The sequence below is a fragment of the Tasmannia lanceolata genome, unplaced genomic scaffold, assembly GCF_043159265.1.
Source record: "Tasmannia lanceolata isolate RefF3 unplaced genomic scaffold, GAP_Taslan_0.1 ptg000016l, whole genome shotgun sequence".
In the NCBI taxonomy this organism is placed as follows: Eukaryota; Viridiplantae; Streptophyta; class Magnoliopsida; order Canellales; family Winteraceae; genus Tasmannia; species Tasmannia lanceolata.
In genome coordinates this window covers 13469190-13495198 of record NW_027518693.1, presented here as the reverse complement: position 1 = coordinate 13495198, position 26009 = coordinate 13469190, and the positions used below count along the sequence as shown (strand labels likewise).

The following is a 26009-nucleotide window of genomic DNA, read 5'->3' as shown; positions in this document are numbered from 1 at the left end:
AAGAAGCAAGGTTGTGATAGATAGACTAGCAAATTTTGGTTCCAACTTAATCTTTGAGGAATTGACATGGCATGCTTAATATGTAAACCACGCTTAGCAAGGTAAGAGATTTTTCTCTATAATTCTTGTTTTATTTAAATATTGTGTTTCCCTATCTCAATAGAAAAGGAAAAACTCTGGATGTCAAGATCTCTACTTTATCATTTTCTTTTACAAACAATTAAGCTCTCTAGAAGGCATTCAAGAAAAAGCTCCCTAAAATATCATTAAGGGATTCATACCCATGTTAAATGCTAAATCTAACTTAAAATCACATGCACTAATCAGTAAAACCAGCAAAAAGGAACAACTTCTAACTCACAATGTCCCAATGGCCAAGAGGCGTTGTATGGGATCAAAAGCCAAAACTGATCCAGTAGACGGAATACCATAGTGGAGAGCAATGTGTAGATCCATGTCTAGCATATGACCATGTTGCCCATTGTGCTGGATTAAGAGATCAATTAGAAAAAAGCCTCTTCAGATGTAAAGATAGGCAGAAGCAATCTAATATAGCTTAGTGTATCTCCATGCGAACAGTTTCTACCATAAACGGCAATGGAGCTTAGACAATATTGTCACAATGAGACATGCGTATCCAAAATGTATACCAATAGAAGAAATATCGACTATAGCCTAAGAAAAGAGTGCGGAAGTAGTTAAAAACTCTTGAACTATATGGAACAATAAATAAACGACTAAATACTTCACTTTAACATGCTTTGAAGAACTATTACAGTATTGAAATGTAGCTATTAATGTAAAAAGGAACAAGATATAATTTTGCATTGAATTGCAAAAGTTATTTAACAAATGAGAGAAAGCAGCTTGTTGTAACACATAGATGTTATGATGGGTCTGAAAATCAGTGATCTTTACCAGTTGAGTGGATAAGAAAAATTAATAGGTGAGAAGTTCAACAGTCATCATACTAAGGCCTGTCCAAAGCGTATATCGTTAGGGTGGTTGGTTTGTGATCCTTTTTACACCGGTTAGATGAATAGGGACATTTAGGTAATTTTCTCTTTATTAAGTAAATAAATACTTGGGGCGTCAGTGGGGAGATAATTTTTCTCTCCTCTCATGAATACTCTCATTCTCCCATTACTGCTTCTCCATTCTCCACCAACATGTGATATCTAACATGGTATCAGAGCCATGTCAGATTAACACGTGTTTTCCTTTTCTTTCTCTTTCATTCTCTCTTAATAACCCTAACCCTAACCTAATCTAACCCTAATCTCATCAAACCCTAACCTAAACCTAATTTTTTGTTTTACCCATCCTGTGTTGTCGTGACCCCCAGCCCCACTCTGTGTTGCCGCCAGCCCCAACCTCTGTGTCGCCACCCTACCAGCCCATCCTGTGTTGCCGTAACACCACCAGCCCCACCCTGTGTTGCCGCCAGCCCTACCAGCCCCCCTGTGTTGCCGTCAGCACTACCAGGCCCCACCCTGTGTGTCGCGACCCCTCTCTAACTCCTTTTTGGTTGTCGTACCACCTCCCATCTCCTCTCTGTGTTGCCACCTACCCCCCAGCCCACTTGCTTGCTACCGCGACCCCCCCCCCCCCCCATCTTCCACTATTTGGTTGCTGCGATCCTTCCAGCCACCCATCTTCCATTATTTGTATTTGCCGGGGGGGCCTTTCCCTCGTCCCTACGCGTTTCGCGGCTTACGAAGGTATTCTTCATGATTTACTTCTCTTCAAGCGTTGATGGTGGCTTAATGCTTGATTGTTGATTGTGTTAGTTGCATAAGTGGTTGGTTATCGGAGTGGTGATTGGTGTTGTGGTTGTTTCAATGATTTTGTTGGTTTCTGTGGAAGGGACTTTGGTTGATTGTTCTCACGAATTAACTGGTTGTCTTTATGTTTGATGGTTGGTGTGGTGCTTTGTAGTGAAGTGATTCAATGGTTGGTGTACTTCGTGATTATAGTAGTTTCGTGGTGGCTTGTGTTTGTTTTGATGCTCGGTGGTGGTAGTCCCTTCCTGTTGTTCGTCATAATTTATTGGGATCGTGATTCAGCTATATTTGTCGTGGCCTGTTAGGTGGTTGTTGGTACCTTGGTTGATCTTCATTCAGTGACTTTTTCTTTATTTCGGATTGCCCCATTCAGTACTTCTTTATGGAACCAACTGATACGTCTTTGCCCCCTATGGCTTCCTTGAAAATTGATGGGGCTTCTTCTTCTTCGACCACTGGCTATTGTCATACGGAGGCCCCTCTCCAGATGACCTCGATTACACTAGATGGGAAGAATTATCCTCCTTGGCGTCGCGCAGTACGTACTTACCTACTTGGTCGGGGTAAAGTATGATTTCTTGAGAGTGCTCCTCCGGCCGCCAAGGATCCCACCTTTGAGAGATGGGAACAGGATGATGCTGTGGTTCGATCATTTCTCTGGAGTTGTATGGATTCTCAGGTTGCAGCAAATATGATGTTTCTTGACTCATCCAGGGAAGTTTGGGAGTATGCTGCAACCTTATATTATGGTGCTGAAAATGTCACCAGATTGTGTGATCTATTCTTTGACTGATTAGGATTTCAGGGTGGTGACCTGTCTCTTTCGGAGAGTTTCAGTTCTTATCAGGCTCTTTCCCAGCAGTTGGATATACTTAAGCCCTTTACTGTTGATCCCGTTGTTCATAAGCGCCGCCAGGAGGAATGGCGCGTTGCTCGATATCTGGATTCTTTGGGGCCTGATTTCTTGCAGTTCCGCCAGCAGATTTTAGGTTCTGGTAGCTTACCATCACTTCAAAAGACATTTTCTCGGGTTCAGCGTCTGAGGGCTCCTCTGACAACAAATAATCCTCTTGATAGTTCTGCCCTTGTTACTTCTTATGGTCCTGATCGTGGCCGCGGATTTAGTCGTGGTAGTTGGGGTCGTGGCCGTGGTAGCGATGTGTTCCTGGACGAGGCCGTGATCGAGACTCTTGGAATGGTCATGGTCACGGGTCTCGTTTTTGTACTCACTATCGGTTGGAGGGCCACAACATTGATTTCGGTTATGCCTTGCACCCAGAGCTTCGCTCTTCCCAACCAACTGCTTCGGTTACTACATCTGATGGCTCTGGTGCTGCTCTTGCTACTCCTGCCCATGTACTGGCTCCTGATCAGATGGTAGTCAGCCGTGTTGAATATGAGGATCTTGTGCGCCTACGTGATAGAGGCAAACAGCCAACTGCCACCTTTGCCCAGCCAGGTAGCTCGTCTTGTTTTCTTTCTCGTCCCTCCTCTGAATCCTGGCTTATTGATTTAGGGGCGTCGCATCATATGACTGGTAATCTTCAACTTCTTACCTGTTTCCAGTCGGCACCTCCTTCTGTGCCTCGTACTGTTACATTAGCAGATGGAACCACATCACCAGTCTCTGGGGTCGGTGTGGTGCATCTCTCTAGTGGTTTTTCATTGTCTTCTGTCCTTTATGTTCCGTCTTTTCCCATTAACCTATTATATGTGCGTCACTTGACGAAAACTTTGATGTGCTCTGTTTCATTCTTTCCTTCTTATTGCACTTTTCAGGATCTGAAGACTGGGACGAGGATTGGCTTGGGCCGTGAGATGGGAGGCTTATATCATCTGGACTTCGTACCTACTGGCGCTGCACTTCGTACTTCTGTCGACACTTATCAGTGGCCCTGTCGTCTGGGTCATCCTCCTGCAGACACATTACGAAAATCTCGTTTTATTACTAAGTCTCTTGAGTCATTTTCACGTGAGTTTTGTGAGTTGGGAAAGCACCATCGAGTGCTTCTCCTTCGCGTGGTGGTCGATGGTCGTCCCGACCTTTTGAACTTATTCATTCTGATGTATGGGGACCTGCACGAACTACTTCTTTATATGGTCATCGGTATTTTGTTATATTTGTTGATGATTTTTGTTGTACTACATGGTTGTTTCTTCTAAAAGAACGTTCTGATGTGTTTAATGCCTTTCGTAGTTTTTATTTTGAAATTGAAAATCAATTTAAATGTTCCATCTCTTATTTCCGCACTGATAATGCCAAGGAGTACTTTTCTCGTAGTAGTGGTTTCGCACAGTTCCTTGACTCTCGAGGTATTATTCATCAGTCCTCCCTATTCTTTGCAGCAAAATGGGGTTGCCGAGCGTAAAATCAGGTACCTTTTAGATATAACTCGCACACTCATGTTTCAAATGCGAGTCCCGAAGGTCTATTGGGGTGATGCCGTATTCACAACTTGTTTTCTAGGGAATCGCCTGCCATCTTCCGTACTTTCTGGTCAGACCCCTTTATCCATCCTATATCCTCTCGGTAATCCTTTCCCATTACTCCCTCGTGTATTTTGATGTACTTGCTTTGTTCACAAGTTAGCTCCAGGACTGGATAAGTTGGATCCTCGCTCTGAGAAATGTATCTTTTTGGGTTACTCTCGAGCTTAAAAAGGAAACAAATGTTATAGTCCTCGCCTGCGCAAAACGTTTGTTTCGGCTGATATTTCATTCTTTGAGGATACTCCTTATCTCTCTGATTCTCAGGTTACTGCGGCTGAGCCGCCGAGTTTATTTTTCCCTCCGCCAGAATCTGATGTAAGTGCCTCTCCTCTTGGTTCCTCTTCCGCCAAGCCTATCATGGATTCTTCCCCAATAGAGCCCCTGCCAGATTCTCTAGCAGTTCCTACTTTGCCGGTTATGAAAATGTACAGCCGTGGTCCTAGACAGGTATTTCAGCCTCCATCTCCTCCCCAAGTCAACTCTCCTTCTATGTCTGATGATCAAGGTTCAGGTAATCCTATTGTTATCTCTGACTCTCCAGTTACAAGTCGTACTCGTTCTCATACGAGTACGACTTGTAAGGTTCAGGTAATCCTAGACAGGTATTTCAGCCTCCATCTCCTCCCCAAGTCAACTCTCCTTCTATGTCTGATGATCAAGGTTCAGGTAATCCTATTGTTATCTCCGACTCTCCAGTTACAAGTCGTACTCGTTCTCATACGACTGCTCATCCAATTTCAAAATTTGTATCTTATGATTATCTTTCACCCAAATTTCAATCTTTTGTTTCCAGTGTTTCTTCTTTTTCTATTCTGAAATCTGTTGCAGAGGCATTGGCTCATCTTGGCTGGAAGACAGCAATGGATGCTAAGATGGATGCCCTACACTCAAATAGCACATGGCATCTTGTTTCCTTACTTTCTGGTGCGCAGGCAGTTAGCTGTCGTTGGGTATTTGCTATTAAATATCAGCCTGATAGGACCATTGAGCGTCTCAAAGCGAGACTCGTTGCTAAAGGTTATACTGAGACATTTGGTGTTGATTACCAGGAGACTTTCTCTCCGGTTGAGAAAATACCCTCCGTCCGAATGTTAATTTCTATTGCAGTTAATCGTGGTTGGCCACTCTATCAGTTGGATGTGAAAAATGCCTTCCTACATGGCGATCTTACTGAGGAAGTGTATATGGAGCAACCTCCTGGGTATGTTGCTCAGGGGAGATGGGTTCATCAGTATGTCGCCTTTGAAAAGCTATATATGGGTTGAAGCAATCTTTGAGGGCGTGGTTTGGTCGTTTTAGTGGTGCAGTTATGCGTTTTGGCATGAAACAATGCTCGATTGATCATTCGGTGTTTAGCCATCACTCCAGTACCGGGTATGTTTTCTTGGTTGTTTATGTTGATGACATTGTCATTACTGGAAATGATCAAGACGAGATACATAGATTGAAGATCTTCCTTCAGAAAGAATTTGCGACAAAGGACTTGGGTCTTCTCAGATATTTTCTTGGAATTGAAGTTGCTCACTCTAAACATTGTCTTTCCCTATCACAAAAGAAGTACACTTTAGAGATTCTAGAGGAGACATGCTCCATGGGAATAAAACAAGCATCTATTCCTATGGACCCAAATATAAGACTCCTTCCTGAACAAGGAGAGTTATTTGAGGATCCAGGTCGATACAGGAGATTAGTGGGAAAGTTGATTTATTTGACTGTTACCCAACCTGATATTTCATATGTTGTAGGAGTGGTCATCCAGTTTATGAGTTCTCCTTACACATCTCACTGGGCTACAGTACTTCAGACTATTCGATACTTGAAAGGCACGCCAGGAAATGGATTATGCTTTAGGAAAAATGGACATGAAATAGTAGAAGGTTGCACAGATACTGATTGGGCAGGATCACCAGCGGACAGAAGATCAACGACTGGTTATTGTACCTTTGTTGGTGGTAATATGGTGTCTTGGAGAAGTAAAAAGCAAGATATTGTCTCAAAATCTAGTGCAGAAGCCGAGTACAGAGCAATGTCATATACAACGGGAGAGTTAATTTGGCTATGCTCTTTCTTGTCAGAAATTGGCTTTCCCCCTTCAGGACCGTCACAATTGTATTGTGCGGATGTGTTCACCAAAGCTTTAGGACCTGCAAAATTGAAAGATGCATGTAACAAGCTATGAATGTACAATATATACATTCCAGCTTGAGGGGGAATATTAGATGAATAGGGACATTTATGTAATTTTCTCTTTATTAAGTTAATAAATACTTGGGGCGTGAGTGGGGAGATAATTTTTCTCTCCTCTCGTGAATTCTCTCGTTCTCCCATTACTGCTTCTCCATTCTCCACCAACATGTGATATCTAACAACACCCACCAGTTTGTTCGTCCCGAAAAAAAATTGTGGTGACTAGTATCATTTGCAGTAGTATCACATATATGTTTAGAGAGGCACAATTGGACTTTCCACGACAAAATAAAATCCTTTGGGAAGATCATTATCGAGATTAAACTCGATTAACTCAGTCCAAGGATAGGTCGGTCATTGGAGTAATCCTCTCTAGTGTCTCTCACCTCAATTGGAATTCGGTCATTTGGGAGAAAAAATAAATAAATAAACCAGCACCTAAATGGTGTCTACCTCCAAGAATACATTTAAGTTGACCTTTGACAGCATCTCTAAAAGAAACCCTGGCCCTGTCGGAGTGGGGGCATCTTTATAGATCAGGGCAAAACTATCAAGTGCTATTCTGAGCCATGTGGAAGAATGAATTCAAACGAAACGGAGGCAAGAGCAATATTGATAGGACTTTCTATTTTCAAGGATTGCTTTAATACGATTGCATTAACGAAGGGGATTCAAAAGTGACGGTTTAGTGGACAAAAGGGACATCAGAGGGGCCATGGAAGATTGCATAGATCATCTCTGACATTTCAGATTTGTGTACCCTCATCAATCCCCATATTCTTGTTCATCAATGGAGGTCAGACAAATCAGAAACACCTCAATAGACCAAGAAGCAATCCGAAGCAGACTGGTCATTAGTGATGTTTTCCCTATAGTATATATTATTACTTTCATCTTGTATTTCGGCATTTCAAGTTATTTTAGGACAGTTTTTCCTATTATTCTCTCCATTTTGCAATGCAATTACCCATTTCAACTTTCAACAAAACTCGAAGAAAGTATGTGACAGATATGTTGTCAGAGACAGTGATGTTAGGTTCTAAAAACTTGTTAATACTCCTATAGATCCAGATATTAAGTTATTGAAGGATCAAGGAGAGATTTTTAAGGATCCTACTAGATATTAATGTCATGTGGGCATGGTTTTAAATTTCCACTGAAATGATGTTAGGTTCTAAAAACTTGTTAATACTCCTATAGATCCAGATATTAAGTTATTGAAGGATCAAGGAGAGATTTTTAAGGATCCTACTAGATATTAATGTCATGTGGGCATGGTTTTAAATTTCCACTGAAATGATGTTAGGTTCTAAAAACTTGTTAATACTCCTATAGATCCAGATATTAAGTTATTGAAGGATCAAGGAGAGATTTTTAAGGATCCTACTAGATATTAATGTCATGTGGGCATGGTTTTAAATTTCCACTGAAATTGACATGAAACGCCTCCGAAACGTATACCGAATCTAAAACGCATACCGAAACCTTAAGTGTTAGGGGTGGACATGGTTCGGTTCGACTCCGAGACATACCCAGAACCGAACCATATGCAATCGGTTCCCAGAATTTGGAACCAAAACCAAACCATGTATCTTTGGAACCGAACTTGATCGGTTCGGTTCGGTTCTGGGTTTACCCAACTTTTATTTTATAAAAATTTTCCCATTTATTGGATGAATGAATGGAATGCATGGGCTGTTCGGTAGAGAGTTTAATAAAACCACCATGTAAGTTTAATAAACCTGTTCAACAAAATTTAATAAACCACCATGTAAGTTTAATAAACCACCATGTAATCATGTATCAACTTGTTCAACAAAATTTAATATAGCATACAGGTTTTTTTGAAAAAATTTCTCCAGTCAGTAGAGAGCTTAGCTGAACATTACATTAGAGCATCTCTATAACAAAGCCACCTAATAATCAAATTTAAATTCAAATCATCAGGACTTGAGTTCTCGATCCTGAGGAGTCCTTTTTATGACCACGGGTTAGGACAAGATCCAAACAATAATTCGAACATTACATTAGAGCATCTCTATAGCAAATCCACCAAATAATCAAATTTGCATTCAAATCGTCGGGACTTTAGTTCTCCACTGATCGTAAGGAGTCCTTTTTATGACTATGACTTGGGGGGGATATATAATCCTACTCGGTTTTCGGTTCGGTTCTCGGTCCCAAGATCCCAAACCCAGAACCGAACCGAATTCTCACGGTTCCAAGATCCGAGAACCGTAACCGAACCACCAAATCCTAGAACCGAACTGAACCGAACCAAATAGGCCTGGTTGAACCAGAACCATGTCCACCCCTAGTACGTGTATTAACGATACACTATATCAATATGTGTTACATTGTTATATTTATATGAAGATGTGAAATCTGGTGTATGTATCATGTATAAATATTTATATGAATTACATGTGAAATGTGATATGTAGCAAATTATCAGATGTGTGAGCAAAGCAACACATCTCACTAATATTTCCATGATTTTACAAGATTTTCACTGAAATTTCCAACCAAAATCTAAACAGTTCCATTTTCGGGGCGACCGAAACCGAAACTGAAATTTAAAAACCTTGCTTGTGGGGAGAATTGTGACATGTTGGTCACGAGTTCGAGTCACAGAAACAGCCTTTCAGCAAAGCAGGAGTAAGGCTGCCTACATCTAGCCCTCCCCAGACCCCGCAATGGCGAGAAAGGTACTCTTCATTCAACCAATTTATCGCTAACTTTGAGTTTCCCTCAGTCCATAACTTAAAGGGGTAGGAGACCAGAGAAAATTTTACCACCATGACAAGAGTAGAAACTTCTGCTTTGATTGCATGGGCATTACTGGCATGGCCCGCAAAATCCAATATTTATCACTAACTTTGAGTTGCCCTCAATCCATAACTAAAATGACCCGCAAAATCCAATAAACACAATCAGGTAGAACCCAATTAAACCACACTAAAATCAATTGTACGAAATTCATGACCCTAAATGATTGGTTTGATGTTTATACGGGTTATTTGTATCATAGAAGAGAAGGAAATTTATGGATCACTCCCATAGAGGAAGGTCCATAAGTCTCAACATTTTTTATCGTCAATTAACTTCATGGAAAAGAAAACAAGTTGGAAGAAACAATATTTGAAACAATAACTTCATGGAAAAGAAAACAAGTTGGAAGAAACTATATTTGAAACAGTGTGGAGAGGATTTTCAGTACATATATGTAAATTTATGTTTATATTTATCGTCAATTAACTTAATGGAAAAGAAAACAAGTAGGAAGAAACAATATTTGAAACAATAACTTCATGGAAAAGAAAAGAAGTTGGAAGAAACTATATTAGAAACAGTGTGGAGGGGATTTTCAGTACATATATGTAAATTATCTTCAACTAAAAAGTCCCAAACCATTTTGGGAAAAACATATTAGTTTTTAGTGGTATCATGCTATTAATCCATGGAAACATAGGTAAATCAAGTAATTAGCTGAGAGAGCATGTGTCCACAGCATAGAGATGAAAACCTCGTTAGCCGCATCATTGAAGAGACATTTGCCAACCACCACAGTTCATCACTAATAGCCACTAAATAGTTTAACAAAGTGACCTTCAATTATCTTATGGGCTGCAAATGAAGCAAGATGATTGTAGTTCCCTCTAACGAACAATGAATCCCAACTTTACTAGTACCATTAAGCCCAAAGGCCTAACAAACACAAGCATGAACTCAACACAAATCCTAAACAAACCTTCAACCTCAGTTGGGCTCACATTACCAAGAGAGCTACCAAAAAATTATAAGCCTGACCAAAAACTCTTTCCACTTTTCTGTGGGATGGTAACAACTGAAACTCCACCCCATTATTCAGCTCAACTCCTAGAAGCAAGCCACATCCATGACACTGCAACCTTGTTGCAAAGATGAATGATGAGGCAAAAACTAGTACAACGCAGCAGAAGTTCAAAGAAACCCAGATATCCTAAGTAGCCACTATTAATTAGAATTGGGTAAACAAACAGTGAAAATGTACCGAAAAACCCTTCCTCCCACCAAAGCTCACTTTTGTGAATCCGTATCATAATAGGCTGCTACATTCGATCGATTATGCCTTTCAAGGTCGATTTTGACCTCCATCCCATCTGATTCATTCGTACCGGTAATATCATTCGACGTTGTCATGACAGCAAGGAAGTGAAATGCTCTGAAAAAAGGAAATTTGGAAAGGAGTCACTCCATTCCTAAGAAACCTAACATTTTGGCCATGCAAACATGAAAAGTGAAGAGCTAATACTTTGGTAATAATCTTATAAACCTGAAATTGGGTGAAAAATACCTATGGTCAAAGGTAGTCTTGATTTCAAGCATTAGAATGATAATGAAACGATACAATCTATGACCAATCTATAGTTATCAAAAAATAAATACATGGCCAGCAAGAATTCTCCTTACGACCATCACAAGAATCTCATGAGAAAGGGTTTTATCAAACCTTTGGGTGTCGTCGATAAGACGATTGGATAAAGCGTGCCTCAGAATCTTGACGAAAGATAATTTATAAAAGATCTTTGAGGTACGACTAGGGAAATTCACTAACAACAACAAATGAACCATTCCATACTAGCATCTAACGAAAAACATTAATATTCTCATCTAAATTTCTAATAGCATTGATATCCCCAGCAACAGTAAATGACCACCAAATTAATCTCAAACAACCTCTAAATCATCCCAAATAACTCGAATTTAATCTCGATGTTAAGAGCATAAAACGCCCCCCATACATAAAACAGGAAGATAATAATTAAATTGGTCAACGAATAACAGAGAGAATTCATAAAGAGCCCTTCCTTGAATCATATTCATGCTTCTCATTCTCTCTTCATTTAATCAAGAAATTTTCAAATTATGCCACACGTGACAGGAAACAGGAAGATAAATAATTAAAGAAAAAGTGAAATGCATATGAATAATACAATTTCTACCATTTTCGGTGTTTAGGGTTTTGCATGAGAAATCAGAAATTTTTTAGAAGAGAAGATTAGGGCAAAAATCGTGATCAATGAAAAAAAAAAAAGGAGAGCTGGAGATGTGAATTTACCTGATGAATGACCTTCTGTAAGAGGCGTTTGGGGAACATGGCGAAAAAAATGGGGTCTCACTTTTCTTCTATGGTGGGATATGGAAAATGGAATTTTAAGGTTGGAACAAACACTTTCAATTCGTTGGCTTGAATTGGTCTTTTCATTGTCGTTTTACCAATTGCCGGCCACCCACCGTACGCGTGGCTTATTGATTGGTGATCAAGACCGTCGAGATTGGGGTTGGGATTGGGCTTGAGCCTAAGCTAAAATTCACAATCTTCACGAGCAAAGCCCGAGTGTAAGCCCAAGCCCTAACCTTGGTCTACAATAACGCCTTCAAGAGTACTATACTTGGTCCCGACTTGTACGAGAATTCTATAGGTTTGGTTAGTTTGGGTTTTAAAAAGAGGACCTGCCTGGCCTAAACATATGTCCACATTTAGACCACCAAGGTCCAAACCCTAGCCTAGTTGACATTCAATTAAGCCCAACAATACCCATGCCCACACAGCCCTGGCCCAAACTTAGGATGAGGCCTAAGCATAAATATAAGCCCATGCCTAGACCACGAACTCTGCCAAGGACAAAGACCTGTGTATAAATTAAGGCCCAAGCCCAAACCTATGTGATCATGCTGATGCCCAGGCGCAGGTACTATGCTCTAGCCTGGGACAAAACCGCGCTTACTATACCATGACCCAAGCCCAAGCCCAAATTCAAGCCAAGGCTCAAGCATACTATATGAAATCAACGGTGATGATGATGGCGATCAAAGAAACAAGCTCTCTCCACGAAATCAATGGTGATGATGATGGTATTCAAAGAAACAGCACCCCCGTGGCCCCCTCTCGCCAAAACAAGGGATCATCGCTACCACCTCCCGTGAACTTTTTAAAAGAGTATGAGAATGGTTCACTGCTTGAGGATAAATTCACCCCCTTTGACACTTTTCTTTGCCATTAAAACTTAACGGATAACGTTACAGGGGGGCGATTTTATCCCGGGGGATCATTCCCAAGATATTTCCTAAATACTACTTTTGTCTCCAGTGATCTGACGTGCAACAGACCGGCCGCGAAATACCTTTTGCTATGGACGCTAGCAATTCCCATGTAAATATACACTACACGGTAAACTTCTTTTTTGACAAAATGCCCTTTCAATGGCTCTAAAAGCTCAACATTTTTCATTCTCGGATTCTCATGAAAAGTTCAAATGTTTTTCCATAAGGTACTTAGGCCATGCCTGGATTGCAGGAATTTTCTGGAAAAGTTCAGAAAAGAAAAGCTTTTCCAAAATTTCTTACTTTTCCAAAGTTTGCTACCAAATGAAAGTACCTTGTACTACAGCAGTTTCAGTTTTAGTTTTGGGACCTTAATATATAATGGTTTCCCTCCAAATGTACCAAAAGTATATTATTTCCCTCCAAATGGTGGAGATGAAAAATATTTCCTGGGATAAAAAATTTCCATGATAATCAATCCTTACAGGGTCTAAGGTTAAAAAACCATAATTCTAGAATGGAATTGATTGGAGAATGTTTTCATCAAGAAAATTTGGTATTTAGGGGTTTTTTGGAAACATGCCCCAAAAATTCAAACATTTTTGCCGTTTCATAATTTTGAATGACCAATTTGGGGAAATACATTACAAATTAGGGATTTGTAGGCAAAAATTGGGAAAGACCTTCGCATGTCTTGTGGGTTTCCCTAATTAATGCGTCTCATGGGAACTCCCATGTATAATCAAATGAAATCCTCCTCCATCTTATCTCTTTCATATTTTGAGCTGCTATTAAAAAATTTTTTTTTTTAAGGGAAATGTTATCAGCACTACTGTATTTTGATGAGGGTACACCTCACTTTATTAAAAGTACGGTATGGCCCGCACCATAGGATTATCCAAACCGTCCATTAAATGGGCCGCACCCTAAATAGGTTGTGCCCCAAAAATCATTTCCATAGGTTGATCCTAACCCTCCGATCTATTGAGGGTTAGGATCAACGCTCTTGCATTGAGATCGGAGGGTTAGGATCAACCTATGTTAATGATTTTTGGGGCACAACCTATTTAGGCTGTGGCCCATCTAATGGACGGTTTGCATCATCCTATGGTGCAGGCCATACTGTACTTTTAATAAAGTGAGGAGTGCCCTCATCAAAATACTGTAGTGCTGATAACATTTCCCTTTTTTAATAGCATTGTTGAACTTCTATTAATCAGTAAAAGTTTCCACAAAACATTGGTAAATCATTCATTTATTAATGCAACTAATTGTTGTGTTGGACGGCTAAGGGTCCTATCGTATGCACAGATGGAATCGAAAGCCGCTTTAAAATAGATTGAAATCTTTAAAAAACATTTTTAAAATAAATTACAGTGTCAAATAGATTACAGTTTTAAAAACTCCAAAAATGCAATTAGGATTTACCACTGTCTAAAAACTCCCTAAGCAAACCATCAACTTGCTCAAGTCGACTTGATAAGTTTTACCTTGGTGGAGTTCTCATCCGAGTCCCAATTTTTCCCTACTTAGTCAATCAAACACTTCTTTGACACCCTTATGTTCTTACCTTGCCTGCACTCTCGGCCAAGTCTGGCTTTTAAATACTGGAGTGTACACCCAATTGGACCATAGTTCAGCTTAAATAGGCATCACAGTAAACTTAAAAGCTAAGAACATTTCATTCATTTTTCTTTCAACTTATGTTCTCTTCCTTTTTTTCACCGCAAAAACAAAAGAAAGACCAGATCACATTCCAAGAAATAAAAACATATTTATAAAAAGAAAAACCAGCCATTATAGCCTTATTTCGACGATCCAAACAATATAATAACTTTCTTCAAAAATTAGTGTGTTTAACAGGAGATCTATAGTGCAGAAATCACAGTTCCTTGTCGATTCTAGATGCGGCTTGTATCACGACCAAATACAAATGTGGTAGCCCAGTTGATAGCCACATAGAATCTATTCCTCCAACTTACTACGCGAGTGAGATAGGCTGACCGCCAAATAAACCAACTGGCAAATCCTGCAAGAGACAGCCCTTTGGACTCCTGAGGAAAGAACACAGTGTTAGTCACCTGAGACTTAATATAGTAATCCTGATGTTGTGAAAACTAACCTTGTTTTGCCGGAGATCCACGAGAGCCTTGTAACTGCCAACACTTGCCATGCTTCCCATATGCCTGTAAACAAATGGATCCCCTAACTCCACTTCTCTAGTGCAGTTTGAGTGCCCACCCCCAGCTTTACCAATTCGGTTCAACAGACCTACTAGGTATTTCCCTTGTCTCTCCGCAACCTGTTTGGAATACTCAGTTAACAGATCAGTTAAAAACAGCAATACACACAAGAGGCAACATGTTCGAGTAGGTTAAATATGCACTAATATGATTGCAATCTTCAACTTCATGTATACTCAAAAGGCGAGAAGAATTTAGACAATATATATATATATATATATATATATATATATATATATATATATATGAGAGAACATTTCCTACACACTTGTGTAGGTATATATTCATGATTCCCAAGCCTTTCCAAAGTAATGTTAATGATCCCAAAATTTTATGGATCCTTGCACCTTAATGGGTAATTCAATGATGATAAGAGTAATGTGCGTGATGTGCTGGCAACAAAGGAGTGAAACTTCTAAAACTTGGAACCCTTGTGCAACACTTTCTCCAATTTCTGGTATTTGATTCACCATGTTCGCAAATGTATTTTTTCAATATTTTACCATTAACAGTATTCTCTAATTCTTTAAATTCTTTCTATGCCCAATCTAAATTTAATGTAAAATAGTTGTATGCTGATATAGATTCAAAATAGCCTCTAATAGTCACCTGTAATTACATAATAACAAGGCAGTTTTTTGCCCGAACCCCATCTTTGCATTGGTTCTGTCTAGCATTATAGCGCACAGATCTATTTAATAATCATATCTCCGGGCTGTCTGTGCACCTTTCAAGGATCAGGGAATGGAAAATAGCAATATAATCATGAAGAATATGAGATCTGAAATCAAAGAGCATGCTTTGCTACTTCACACTCAAAGCTAGACTCAAAATTTAAGAGGATCTATTTCAACCGACTACAATTTGCATCATACCATTGCAATTAGAAGACATCTTTACAGAAACTCTCGGTCGTGATCTTGGAAGGCTCAATATTTCCAAACCTCATGAGTTTTCTCTCTCCTCTCTTCTCTATTACTCTCTTATCTTTTATCTTTCCTCTTCTTATCTCCAATTTTTCTTATTTTTGTAAAAGCATCTAACCAGCACGAGAACTACAAAAATTGATGAAGCTTAAACAGTCCAAACTGACCTGGGCCAAAGCTGGAAGTGTTGGTTTGCCGGTACTTTCAAGAAATCCACAACAATCACCAATTGAGAACACGTCCTGAATGGAAGGAACTCGTAACCACTCATCCACACCAATCCTGTTTACATAGATGGAAATCATAAGACCCCTTAGACAGAAAAGCAATACATGCATGCAAATGGAACAATGCCTGAGTCTACACGCATATTACTTATATAGATAAACATAAATGCATTTATTGGGCACAATTTGATTCTAAATGGCATGCTTTGGATCTAAAGAAACAACAAATTTTAGCAAACAATTTAGGTCAAGTTGATGTGGAAGTACCTTCCACCTGGTGACTTGGGAATTTCCAGAGAGTTTATGAAAGATGAGGGACCAACACCAGTAGACCACACAAGCAGTCCATATGGAACCTCTGTGCCATCATTAAGAATGATCTTTTCAGGTTCAACATCCTTGACAACCCCGCGAACAAGGCGAACTCCTGACTGTGATTAAAGGCAGTAAAAACAAGAAGTACCCAGTCATTGGAATTCAATGATTTGTTGTGCTATTGGAATAGTAATAACACTTTGAGAAGTTAACTGAAACGACAAACAATTGATCATGAAATCCAACCAGACACCTAAAGGACATCCCATAGCTTGAGTTTCAACATTGAATTTCAGCTTGAGGGGAAATTTTTAACTAAGATTATATAGCAGGTCAGTAACCAAGTCCTTCAAGAACTTTTCTGATATACTAGTTCAAGAAGATAGAACTCATGTGAAGTTCTTGTTACCCGTGATAGAAATTGAACATCTCTCACCTTAATCAATTGATTCGTAGCATATTGTCTGAGACGGACATCAAATGATGATAATATTTCATTTGCCTGCGATGGCCAAGTAAAAGTTCAACAATCAAGATATCGTACAGGATTTTGTATAAAAAAATTGAAGGTAGGTCATTCAGGGAAACTACATGACTAATATTGGTTTGCCAAGACATCATTAAAACTCCAAGGAAAATGAAAAGGCTTGAATAAGTCACAAAAAGATGAGTCGATCTGGTAATTCATGATTGATATCTGATAAAGGAAAACCTCAATCAGAGTCACATGGATGTAGTCTTTAACATGAGAGTATCTCTGCTGAACATCTTTGATAATGAAATCACTAAGTTCACCACTGAATTCAACACCTGTCGGACCACCTCCTATAACAACACAGTGTAAGAGCCTGCACTTTTCTTCCTCTGAAATGCCTGCATTGATTATCAACATATTTGACTGTTTAGATGGATAATATACATATGTTTGTTTGTATTCATGCATTTATACAAACATATACACATACTTAGATTGATTGTGTGTGTGTGGGTGTGTGTGTGTAATATAGACTGATATCCGCAAATTTCTACCTAAAACAGATACAGTTTATCTTGGCCTTTAAACTAGCAAGAAATAAAAAAATGCATTCCTGCATGGCAACCATTAAGAGGAAATGTACATGACTGCTAGATTTCAACGTAAGGGAATAACAAGGGACGGTTTGCTATTGGATGAAGGCCTTTTACTATCTTAAACAATCGCCATGGGCATGATTTGACAGGTTTACCAATGCTATGCAGAAGATCATTTATCAAGGAGTGATGGTGCTCAGAAAATGTTGCAATGAAAGGTAATCCTCATTGTATAGGTGGACGCCATAATCGTCCTTTTTTTATGATCCTAAATCCATCTGGGAACTAAAGGATTATTTGGGAAAATATTTGACATAAGAACTTGATACCGTATAGTTTTTAAAGAAGTTGAGGTAGGCCATATAGTTGTTCAGAAGGTTGAGGTGGGTAAAACAAGGCAAGGATTTTATGAAGGAGATGAAAAAACTTGGAAGAAAACTCATTGAAAATCTAATAAATAGGATCAATGTCTACATGCCCGAGAAGGTGATTTTTTTTCTATGAAACAAGGACATTTCAGCTATTTGTTGGCAGGCAGATATAGCTTACTATCACATAGAGAGATAGCTTTCACTGTGAGGTGTCGTAAGCCAATTCATGCATAGCCTCATGTTGAACATCTAGAAGTAGACTAAGATTCCAAGTTATCACGAGAAACCCAAAAAAATGTATCTTATATTTGAACAATGGAAATTTAGCAGTAAAGGCTTATTGTAATGTTGATTAGGAAGGTTCCTACAAGGCTACAACAATGAACGGTCTTCCTCTAGAAAATGCACATTACTTCAGGGATGAGAACATAAACAGAAGGGATGTGGGTCACCCCTTTCTCCTGCTGGCCGATGAAAAGGTTGGCTCACATCGAAGAATCCAAATTCAGCAAATGGCGGAAATTTCTGGAAAAGAAGTGGAGGAGAGGACAGAAATCCTGAAGTCGTCCTCGATCGGCACAGTGAAGCAGGCGGAATGGGCGGTGGAGGAAATACATGCCTGGGCGAAGTGGTTTTGGGACCTTCCTCAACTTCAGGCACCGAGACGGTTGGAATCTAAGGAGGTCCTTTCTGTTTCGATTCCGAGTCTCAGGTATCCAATATTTTGCGTCGGGGCGGAAGTGCCGTCGGGGAATGGTTGCTGAAGATTGATTATTGGTGTTGGATTCCTACATTCCTACATGATGATAGATGGAGAAAGAAAGAGAAGAGATGGAGAAAGACGCGAGAGTGTTTATTCCTCTCCCACACGAAAATTATATACAGATATGAGATTATATTACAATGACAAGTATACCCCTAATAAGTAAAAATACGTCTAACACTCCCCCTCAAGCTGGAATGTATAAATATCATACATTCCTAGCTTGTTACAAACATCTTTCAACTTAGCAGGCCCCAACAGTTTGGTGAACACATCTGCAAACTGATCTGCGGATGGAGTGAACACTGTGCATATTTCACCATTCTGAATTATCTGACGAATGAAGTGGCAGTCCACTTCAATATGCTTGGTTCGCTCATGGAAGACTGGATTTGTAGTGATATGAATTGCAGCTTTGTTATCACAATATAATTGTGCGGGACATGAAGGTGAAATACCAATCTCGAATAAGGAGCGTAACCAAATTAGTTCTCCACTCGTATAAGACATAGCTAGGTATTCTGCTTCTGCACTGGGTTTGGCTACAATATTTTGCTTCTTACTTCTCCAAGACACCAAATTACCTCCGACAAATGTACCCATTCGTTAATTGCCTAATCTACATCAATAAACCCCTCTATTTTCCCATGACCATATTTCTTGAAACACAAGCCATTTCCTAGTGTACCCTTCAAATACTTAATGGTCTAAATCATTGCTACCCAATGAGAGGTACGAGAACTCATGAACTGACTCCTACGGCAAAGGAGATGTCAGGACGAGTGATAGTCACATAGATCAACTTTCCAACCAACCTTCCGTATCGACCAGGATCCTCCAACAGGTCTCCTTGATCCGGAAGGAGTTTTACAATTGGGTCCATATGTGTAGAAGCAGGTTTTATCCTCATTGAGCACGTCTCCTCTAATATGTCGAATACATACTTTCTCTGTGACAAAGAAAGTCCATAATGAGAGCATGCTACCTCGATTCCAAGGAAGTACCTAAGAAGACCCGTCTTTAGTGGAAAACTCTCCATGGAGGAAAGTCTTTAATCTTTGTATGCCACCTTTGTCATTCCCTGTGATCACAAAGAAGTACCTAAGAAGATCCCAGAGGCATGCATAAACCAATTGATGCCACGTTATCAAACTCCAGGTAAAGTTCGAATGTTTTCCTCAAATTCGAGCACCTAGGTTTTAGTTTTCTGGTGCTGATCGGTCAGAAGCCCACAACAGGGTATCTTGTGTTAGGAAAATTAGGTTTTATTAGATAAACTAGAACTCATGGCATTATTGGTCTTCTGGAGCAGAAAGTGGAATCTTATAAGTGAAATGTTATGAGAAGCAATGGGATGAATGAAAAGGGCCCACATATTTGCAGTTGTGACAATAGGGTGCTGTTTTTATAATGTTTTTCCTGAGTGAGTAAATCACATTGAAGCTAATTGTCACTTTTTCAGATAAAAGGTGATTCGAGGGTTGTTAAAGATTGACTATAAGAATCATAGAAGAACTAGATACTGTTCCCACTACGTGTTTTTGCATCCAACTGTGAGGGGAGAATCGAAGACAAGAAGTGTGTGCTGCATTGTAAGAGGGAGGCTCTGTGCATCATGAGTAAGGAGAATTTGGTCTTCATTAGTTTTTTTGTATTAAATGTTGGTTTTCTCATTCCATAACAGACGTAACAATCGTCACTATAACACTTAACAGATGAGTAACATGCCTCTTCAATTTTCTACTTCAAAAATCCTCCACAAGGTTTTATGTTTTGTGCGAAAGAAAGAAAAAGTGTAAGAGGTCAAAAAGTGATGACTAGACCGATTTGAGAAGTACAACAGAGACAAAACAAAACAAAATGAACCTTGTCAAAAGATTCTGCTACACATATTGCAAGGTAAAAGTAAAACTTTTTCCGCAAATCCTCAAAGCAGCTTCAATTTGTGGAAATTCCAAAATAACAGAAAAATCATTACAGAACCAACATCAGTTCCTGAGTTGCCGTGATGTAAGAATTGTTTGTTTCTGTATTGTAACAATAATAAAATAAACATATTCCAAATTTTTAGAATTCCTTGACACAAAACTCTATAATTTCTTATGTGTTTAAGAACTTGGACTTGAAGTGAAACCAGCCAAAGAAAAGGGAGTCGACTAGGGTGAGTCAATGATTTACGCAGTCAAGTTTTCATTAAGTCGGGCGAGTCAAAGGACTTCTTATTATCTTGAAAGAGAAAAGCTCGGACTCGGACAAGAACCCATCCAAGGTAAAACCAAGTAGACTTGGGCAAGTCCATTATTGACACAGGGAGTTTTAAAAAAAAGTATTTTTTTTTATCAATATATTATATTCCGTATTCTCTTTTCATGCTTGGATAGACTAGCAAATAAATTTGGAAGGTCAAAAAATATGAAATCTGAATTTAAAACCTCAGATTATGTATGCAATTAATACAGCATATAATTTTCCAAATGTTACTATTGCAGATGTAATTTAAATTTAACATCAATTTAAAAGTGGAAATGAAGTTCTCTTTATATTAATATTTATGTGTCTCTTTATATTATATTTATGTGGAACTATTTTAATTACAATTGACTTTAATTCAACTTGCAATTATCATGGTTTAAAATGAAATTACAGAAGTAAAATTAACAAGCCATCACAATAGGCTTCAGTCTAAGACGTGTCATGAAGCACCCTGGCTTACTCAACCAGTGAATTTGAGAATTTTGCATCCCACCATGCCTCACTATGTTACCATAGCTTGTAAGAAGCATTGATTCAAGCAAACTTCCATACAGAAGAGCATGGAGACGTACATGTTCCAGAAAATTAGCTAATAAGATAACATAGCGAAAAACAAGTGACTAACATTTTAGTATGCAAAATGAGAAAAACAGTCTAAAGCACGAAGTTATATAACTAATTTATAATATGGGGTCAAATATGTCAACGTTAGCATCAATTCATTTACAAGACAGACCTGGCAAATCAGACAGCATAAGGTTTAGTAGTAGCTTTCTACGGATCTCCTGAGCATGTGCAACTTCGCGTAGAAAAATGGCATGTTCTTTCACACCACGTATTCCAAAAGTTGTGGCTTCAGCTCCTGATGCAATGATTAACTTGTCATATGCAACATTAAATTTCCAGGGCTCCACAATGTTCGAGTCACCCCCATCAGTAACAGTCTCGCAGTGCACCTTACATTGCAATGAAGAAACTCAGGATGCACGGCAGAAAACCAAATATATCATAACTAAGCGGAATTCTGCAAATAGTTCTCTCATAGAAACAATCACATAGTGCAGGTCACATGATAAATGTCACAAATTAAAGACACAGTTAAAGTCAAGTGTACAGGTGCTGCAAAAAACAGACAGTATGGACAAGATTTTGAGAGATGGAACAAATGCAAGTGGGTCTGGTCTATAAAGTCGGAAAAAAAAAAGTGGATGGATGAGTTGACAGGTTGAAGGCTACATTGGATGCAAGGAGGTACAAGAGTACGGAGATTGTTTGGATGTGGAAGTCAATACAAGTGGAAACTTCGAAGCGGCATCCCAGGCTTTAAGCAATAAATCCATTGACCTCTAATGCCAAAGAATTCCTCTTGACCAATGTTCTTAGTCCGTTGCTGCCACAGATGGACTCTATCACATCCCACAACAGCAAATAGAGAGGAAGTTCCTCTTTATATCAAGAAGATCTATATGAATATTGTTGTGCGATTTTCTGTAAGTGAAATTACTAAAAATTTTCTCATTCCAATGATAAAGGACAAATTGAAGGCTTTTGAGTTTGAGAAAGAGACACAACAAAGGGACTTCCCCCAAGACACTTGTGGTTCACCAATTTGTCACGAAAGGCTTGAAATCATTATCAGTAACCCATAAATGTTTCAAATGCGGAAGGGAACGGTCTTCTCAAGTTCCCTTTCACCTTGATAACAATGGGAGCATGATCCGAAAAAGGACAAACTCTTCTTGCTTTGATTACCAACCATCTCTCATCACCATTCAAAAAAAAAAAAAAAAACCATGTCTCATGATTCCATCAAGATCGTTTAGCTTGATTATTTTTTATTTATTTATTTTATTTATATTGTGTTTTTGCTTTAAAATATATATATATATATATATATATATATATATATATATATATTATGTTTTAATTTTTTTTTTCTGTTGTTTCATGCAGATGCTTCCTTGGCACTTTCCCTATATTTTGATAATATTTGGTTCCTCAGTCATCGTTCAGGTCCTTTTGTAGTTTCTAAAATGTCTTATTGTTATGGTCAAACACATAAAAATTATCTAGGACGCAATTATGTGACAAAGTTATATTTTTGGAGTAACATTTAAATTACGCATCTTTATCTAATGCCTCTTTCTTGATTTCTTGCGCTGATATTACAATTCCATGACACATACAGTTTGTGCTATATATGTATATGATATATCTTTTCCTGCAAAATTACTGCTACTTTTGTTCCTCAGTTCATGTCTGGTTATGCTTGATGTGTTGCCTAGAAGAGTCATAAGGGTCAGTAATGGCATTTACGGATCATATTGTCCATTTTGTATATAATATCCTATCGCATCCCCGCCTGAATCTGACTGCTATTCTTCTTCCACCACCAGCCATTAGTACCCTAATTCCATCAAGTTGCTTCTTCGATTTTTACTTTTCTATTTGTTGGGGGTAAAATTTGGCATCCACAACTTGACACATGGCACTATAAAGCTCAAAGGCTAAAGAGGGTAAAAGGGTAATTTCACGAAACTTCTTGAAACACTAAAAACAATAGCCGCGACAGAGATAAACATGGAAACCTGAATTCCAAGAAAGCAGCCCAATCAGGGAAAAGTCCCAAAAAGGCCAGATTCCTTTCTTGCCTAGGACTCTCTACTTTATAGAAAGGGAACCAAACTCCAAGTTACGCACATTCATCACATTCAATTCACTGAGCGCGCATATGGCTCAGCTAATAGTGTTGCACATTCTAACTTAGGTATCGGAGAGTCCCCGGAGTCCCAACACCAGTCCTCTTTCCGTGGTTTTAACATTTTTCTCTATTCACAGATCGCAAGTCATCTTCCCGGGAGCCAGCTCAGCTCCATCCCTAGTCCAAATTTTAGCGGCAACACTATTTATAGTCTTTCTTTATCCCCGTCATGATACAGGTTCAGGTATTTACAAAATAAATTGCCACATGAATATATAAAAGGAAAGAACGAAAGTAAAAGAAGAAAATTCTCATTAAACCTAATCCCTACATTGATTGAACTACCATTCTGAAATGCATTCATCTTCCCTCTTCTCATTACCATAAGAGTGTATAGGAAATGCCTCCGAGCAAGTGGTGTCAATACATACAATTACCGATGTAAGTGTTATGTGCCTAGTTGGCTGTAACACAGATAAAGAAAAAAAAAAGATATAAAAAGAGAAGGGAAAAAGGTTGATTCGAGGCAATCGGTCCTCCTAACAGTTCAAATCAAGAGGAACCATGACTGTCCTGAAAACAAAGTTTCATTTACTGTAAAATTCTCTATATTTCCATTAAGATGCCACATCACTACCCTATTAACCCACTTACATGACACATAAGCAATAACTAACACCTACAACCCCAAAACACTGATAAATTTGGAATTTTCCAATAATCATGCTTGAATTACAAAGAGCCTAATGAGAGTTTATACAGAACACTCGAGAGGATAAACATAGAAACAATAATATTTACGAAGATAAACATACAAAGATTTGAGGAGATTTGGTAAGATGATCCTCATCAAGCCAACTTGCCAATACTAACCAACACTCTAATAAACGCATTCCCACAACTACATAATATCTAAATTATAAGTTTATAACTACCCATTAGCACCATAATTATATCCACATCTCAGTAAGAAGAGAAAAATACAAACAAACCAAGTGGTTATCAGGGTCGATGCTGCCGCAGCGAGCGAGAAAGAAGTAAGAACCGGGGGATCGAGAGATGGCGGGTTGAATTCTGGCGATGGGTTCAGCCACTGATCTGAATTCTAGGGTGCCCACACATGTGGAAGCCAAGAGAGGGGTGAAGACCATGTGATTCCGAGGGGAGACACAAACCACGTCGTAGATTTCAGTGTCGATGCCTTTCATCAGCCTGCACCCGGCCCACCCCGAACCCAACACCACGATCCTCGGCTTTTCGCCCTTTTTCGTCGGTTCGAGACCGGGAAATGGAGAGGGGTGGATGGGTGGATCTTGGGGTAGTGTTTTTGTTGTTGTTGTTGTTGTTGAAAAAGTGAAGAGAGATGATGGAGGGAATTGGATTCTGGGTTTGGGGGATGGTGATGATCTGATGGAGGAAGAGAGATGGATCAGAGTTCTGAAAAAAGCCATTTTCGTTTCTGGGTTTTTTTTTTTTTTGGAGATGGAACTGTTGTTCTTCTTCCTTGTTTTGATACCTTCAACGGTCAAGATGCTCGTTTTCCGTTGATACAGTGAGAGACTGTGAATTTCTTTCTCTTCCTTGAAAGTCTGTTAATGGAACAAAATCCCAATTAGATCACATGAGAGACTGTCATTTCACTAATTTGAAACAACCTGGATCAAATATCAAGGGCAGCTGACCACATAGTGCCGTGTACGCGCAGATACCATTTAAATATTGTTTTTTATAGGGAAATGATATCCAATGTTTGGATATTTCCGCTCCACTTTCTTGTCTTTTAGTATTTATTAAGAGGCTGTCAAAAGATTATTACAGTTCCCAAAAAGCTCCCACAAAGCTCTTTAAATGCTAAAAGACAAGGAATTGGAGCAAAATTATCAAGACATTGGATGATTGGGATGATTAACAAAGAAGTTCCCTATCCATTAGACGAATTCTAGACTGAACGGAGCCCTTGCAAAACAAGAGGTGAAAAGGCTCTCCCATTGGCTACTCATCACCGTCATGCATTAATAACGGCTGATCATTCAAACATAATAGTGATGTACAGCCACCGGGGGAGCCCTTTCACCTCTATTTTGCAAGGGCTCCCTTCAGTTTAGACTTCCTCCTATCTATAATCCCTTTTTATATGGTGCCCGACTGTTAATAGCCTATAATTTACATGCGAAGCTCCCTATCTATAATCCCTTTACATAAAGATCCCTATATGTATATATCTTTCTGTAAATTGTTAAATTTTACCTTGGAATTTTAGATTCTTATTTAATAATTTTTTAATTAGATTAGAAGTTATCTGTACAGGAGGGCAGGGATTTTTTCCAAAAATCATTTCCATAGGTTGATCCTAACCCTCCGATCTGAATGTCAGGACCAACCTATGGAAATACTTTATGGGCACAACCTGTTTAAGATGTGGCCAATTTAATGGACGGTTTGAATCATCCTATGGTGCGGACCATACCGCACATTTAATAAATTGAGGAGTGCCATCATCAAAATACAGCAGTACATATAACATTTCCCTAAATATAGTGAAAATGCGAGTTTAGCTGAGGTAGGCCGTAGGCGCGTCTTGTCTGCTACCG

General features: G+C 39.0%; 2 protein-coding genes across 7 annotated transcripts in view; both read right to left on the bottom strand.

Annotated features, from left to right (window-relative positions):
* Positions 1 to 11813, bottom strand: part of LOC143847818 (transducin family protein / WD-40 repeat family protein) — a 58333-nt gene extending 46520 nt beyond the window's left edge. Inside the window, exons 1-2 of one of the 6 annotated variants that reach the window (XR_013235236.1) lie at positions 11563 to 11813; positions 362 to 486 (exon numbers count right to left, since the gene is read on the bottom strand). Coding sequence is in view for 5 of the 6 variants with exons in the window: in XM_077356593.1 (XP_077212708.1) it covers positions 362 to 486; positions 11563 to 11601 (164 nt within the window). In the remaining variant the exon portion in view is untranslated. The remainder of the gene's footprint in view (positions 1 to 361; positions 487 to 11562) is intronic. The other 5 variants (XM_077356593.1, XM_077356594.1, XM_077356595.1 and 2 more) reach the window with 5 other exon arrangements.
* Positions 11814 to 14206: 2393 nt separating this feature from the next.
* Positions 14207 to 25106, bottom strand: LOC143848328 (internal alternative NAD(P)H-ubiquinone oxidoreductase A1, mitochondrial-like). The gene is made up of 8 exons (XM_077357243.1): positions 24411 to 25106; positions 21454 to 21673; positions 16972 to 17132; positions 16696 to 16761; positions 16212 to 16375; positions 15885 to 15999; positions 14671 to 14850; positions 14207 to 14602 (listed from the first exon to the last, which is right to left on the bottom strand). The coding sequence occupies exons 1-8, from the start codon at positions 24867 to 24869 to the stop codon at positions 14450 to 14452; spliced, it is 1518 nt and encodes a 505-aa protein (XP_077213358.1). The 5' UTR covers positions 24870 to 25106; the 3' UTR covers positions 14207 to 14449.
* Between the last annotated feature and the right edge of the window lie 903 nt (positions 25107 to 26009).

Excerpts from the sequence above, each read along its gene's own strand:
- LOC143848328 (XM_077357243.1), bottom strand. The coding sequence starts at position 24,869 with ATGGCTTTTTTCAGAACTCTGATCCATCTCTCTTCCTCCATCAGATCA. Across the intron at positions 21,674-24,410 it reads TCGACCCTGATAACCACTTG|GTGCACTGCGAGACTGTTAC; the intron begins GTTTGTTTGTAT and ends TTGCAATGTAAG. Across the intron at positions 17,133-21,453 it reads TATGCTGTCTGATTTGCCAG|GCATTTCAGAGGAAGAAAAG; the intron begins GTCTGTCTTGTA and ends TAATCAATGCAG.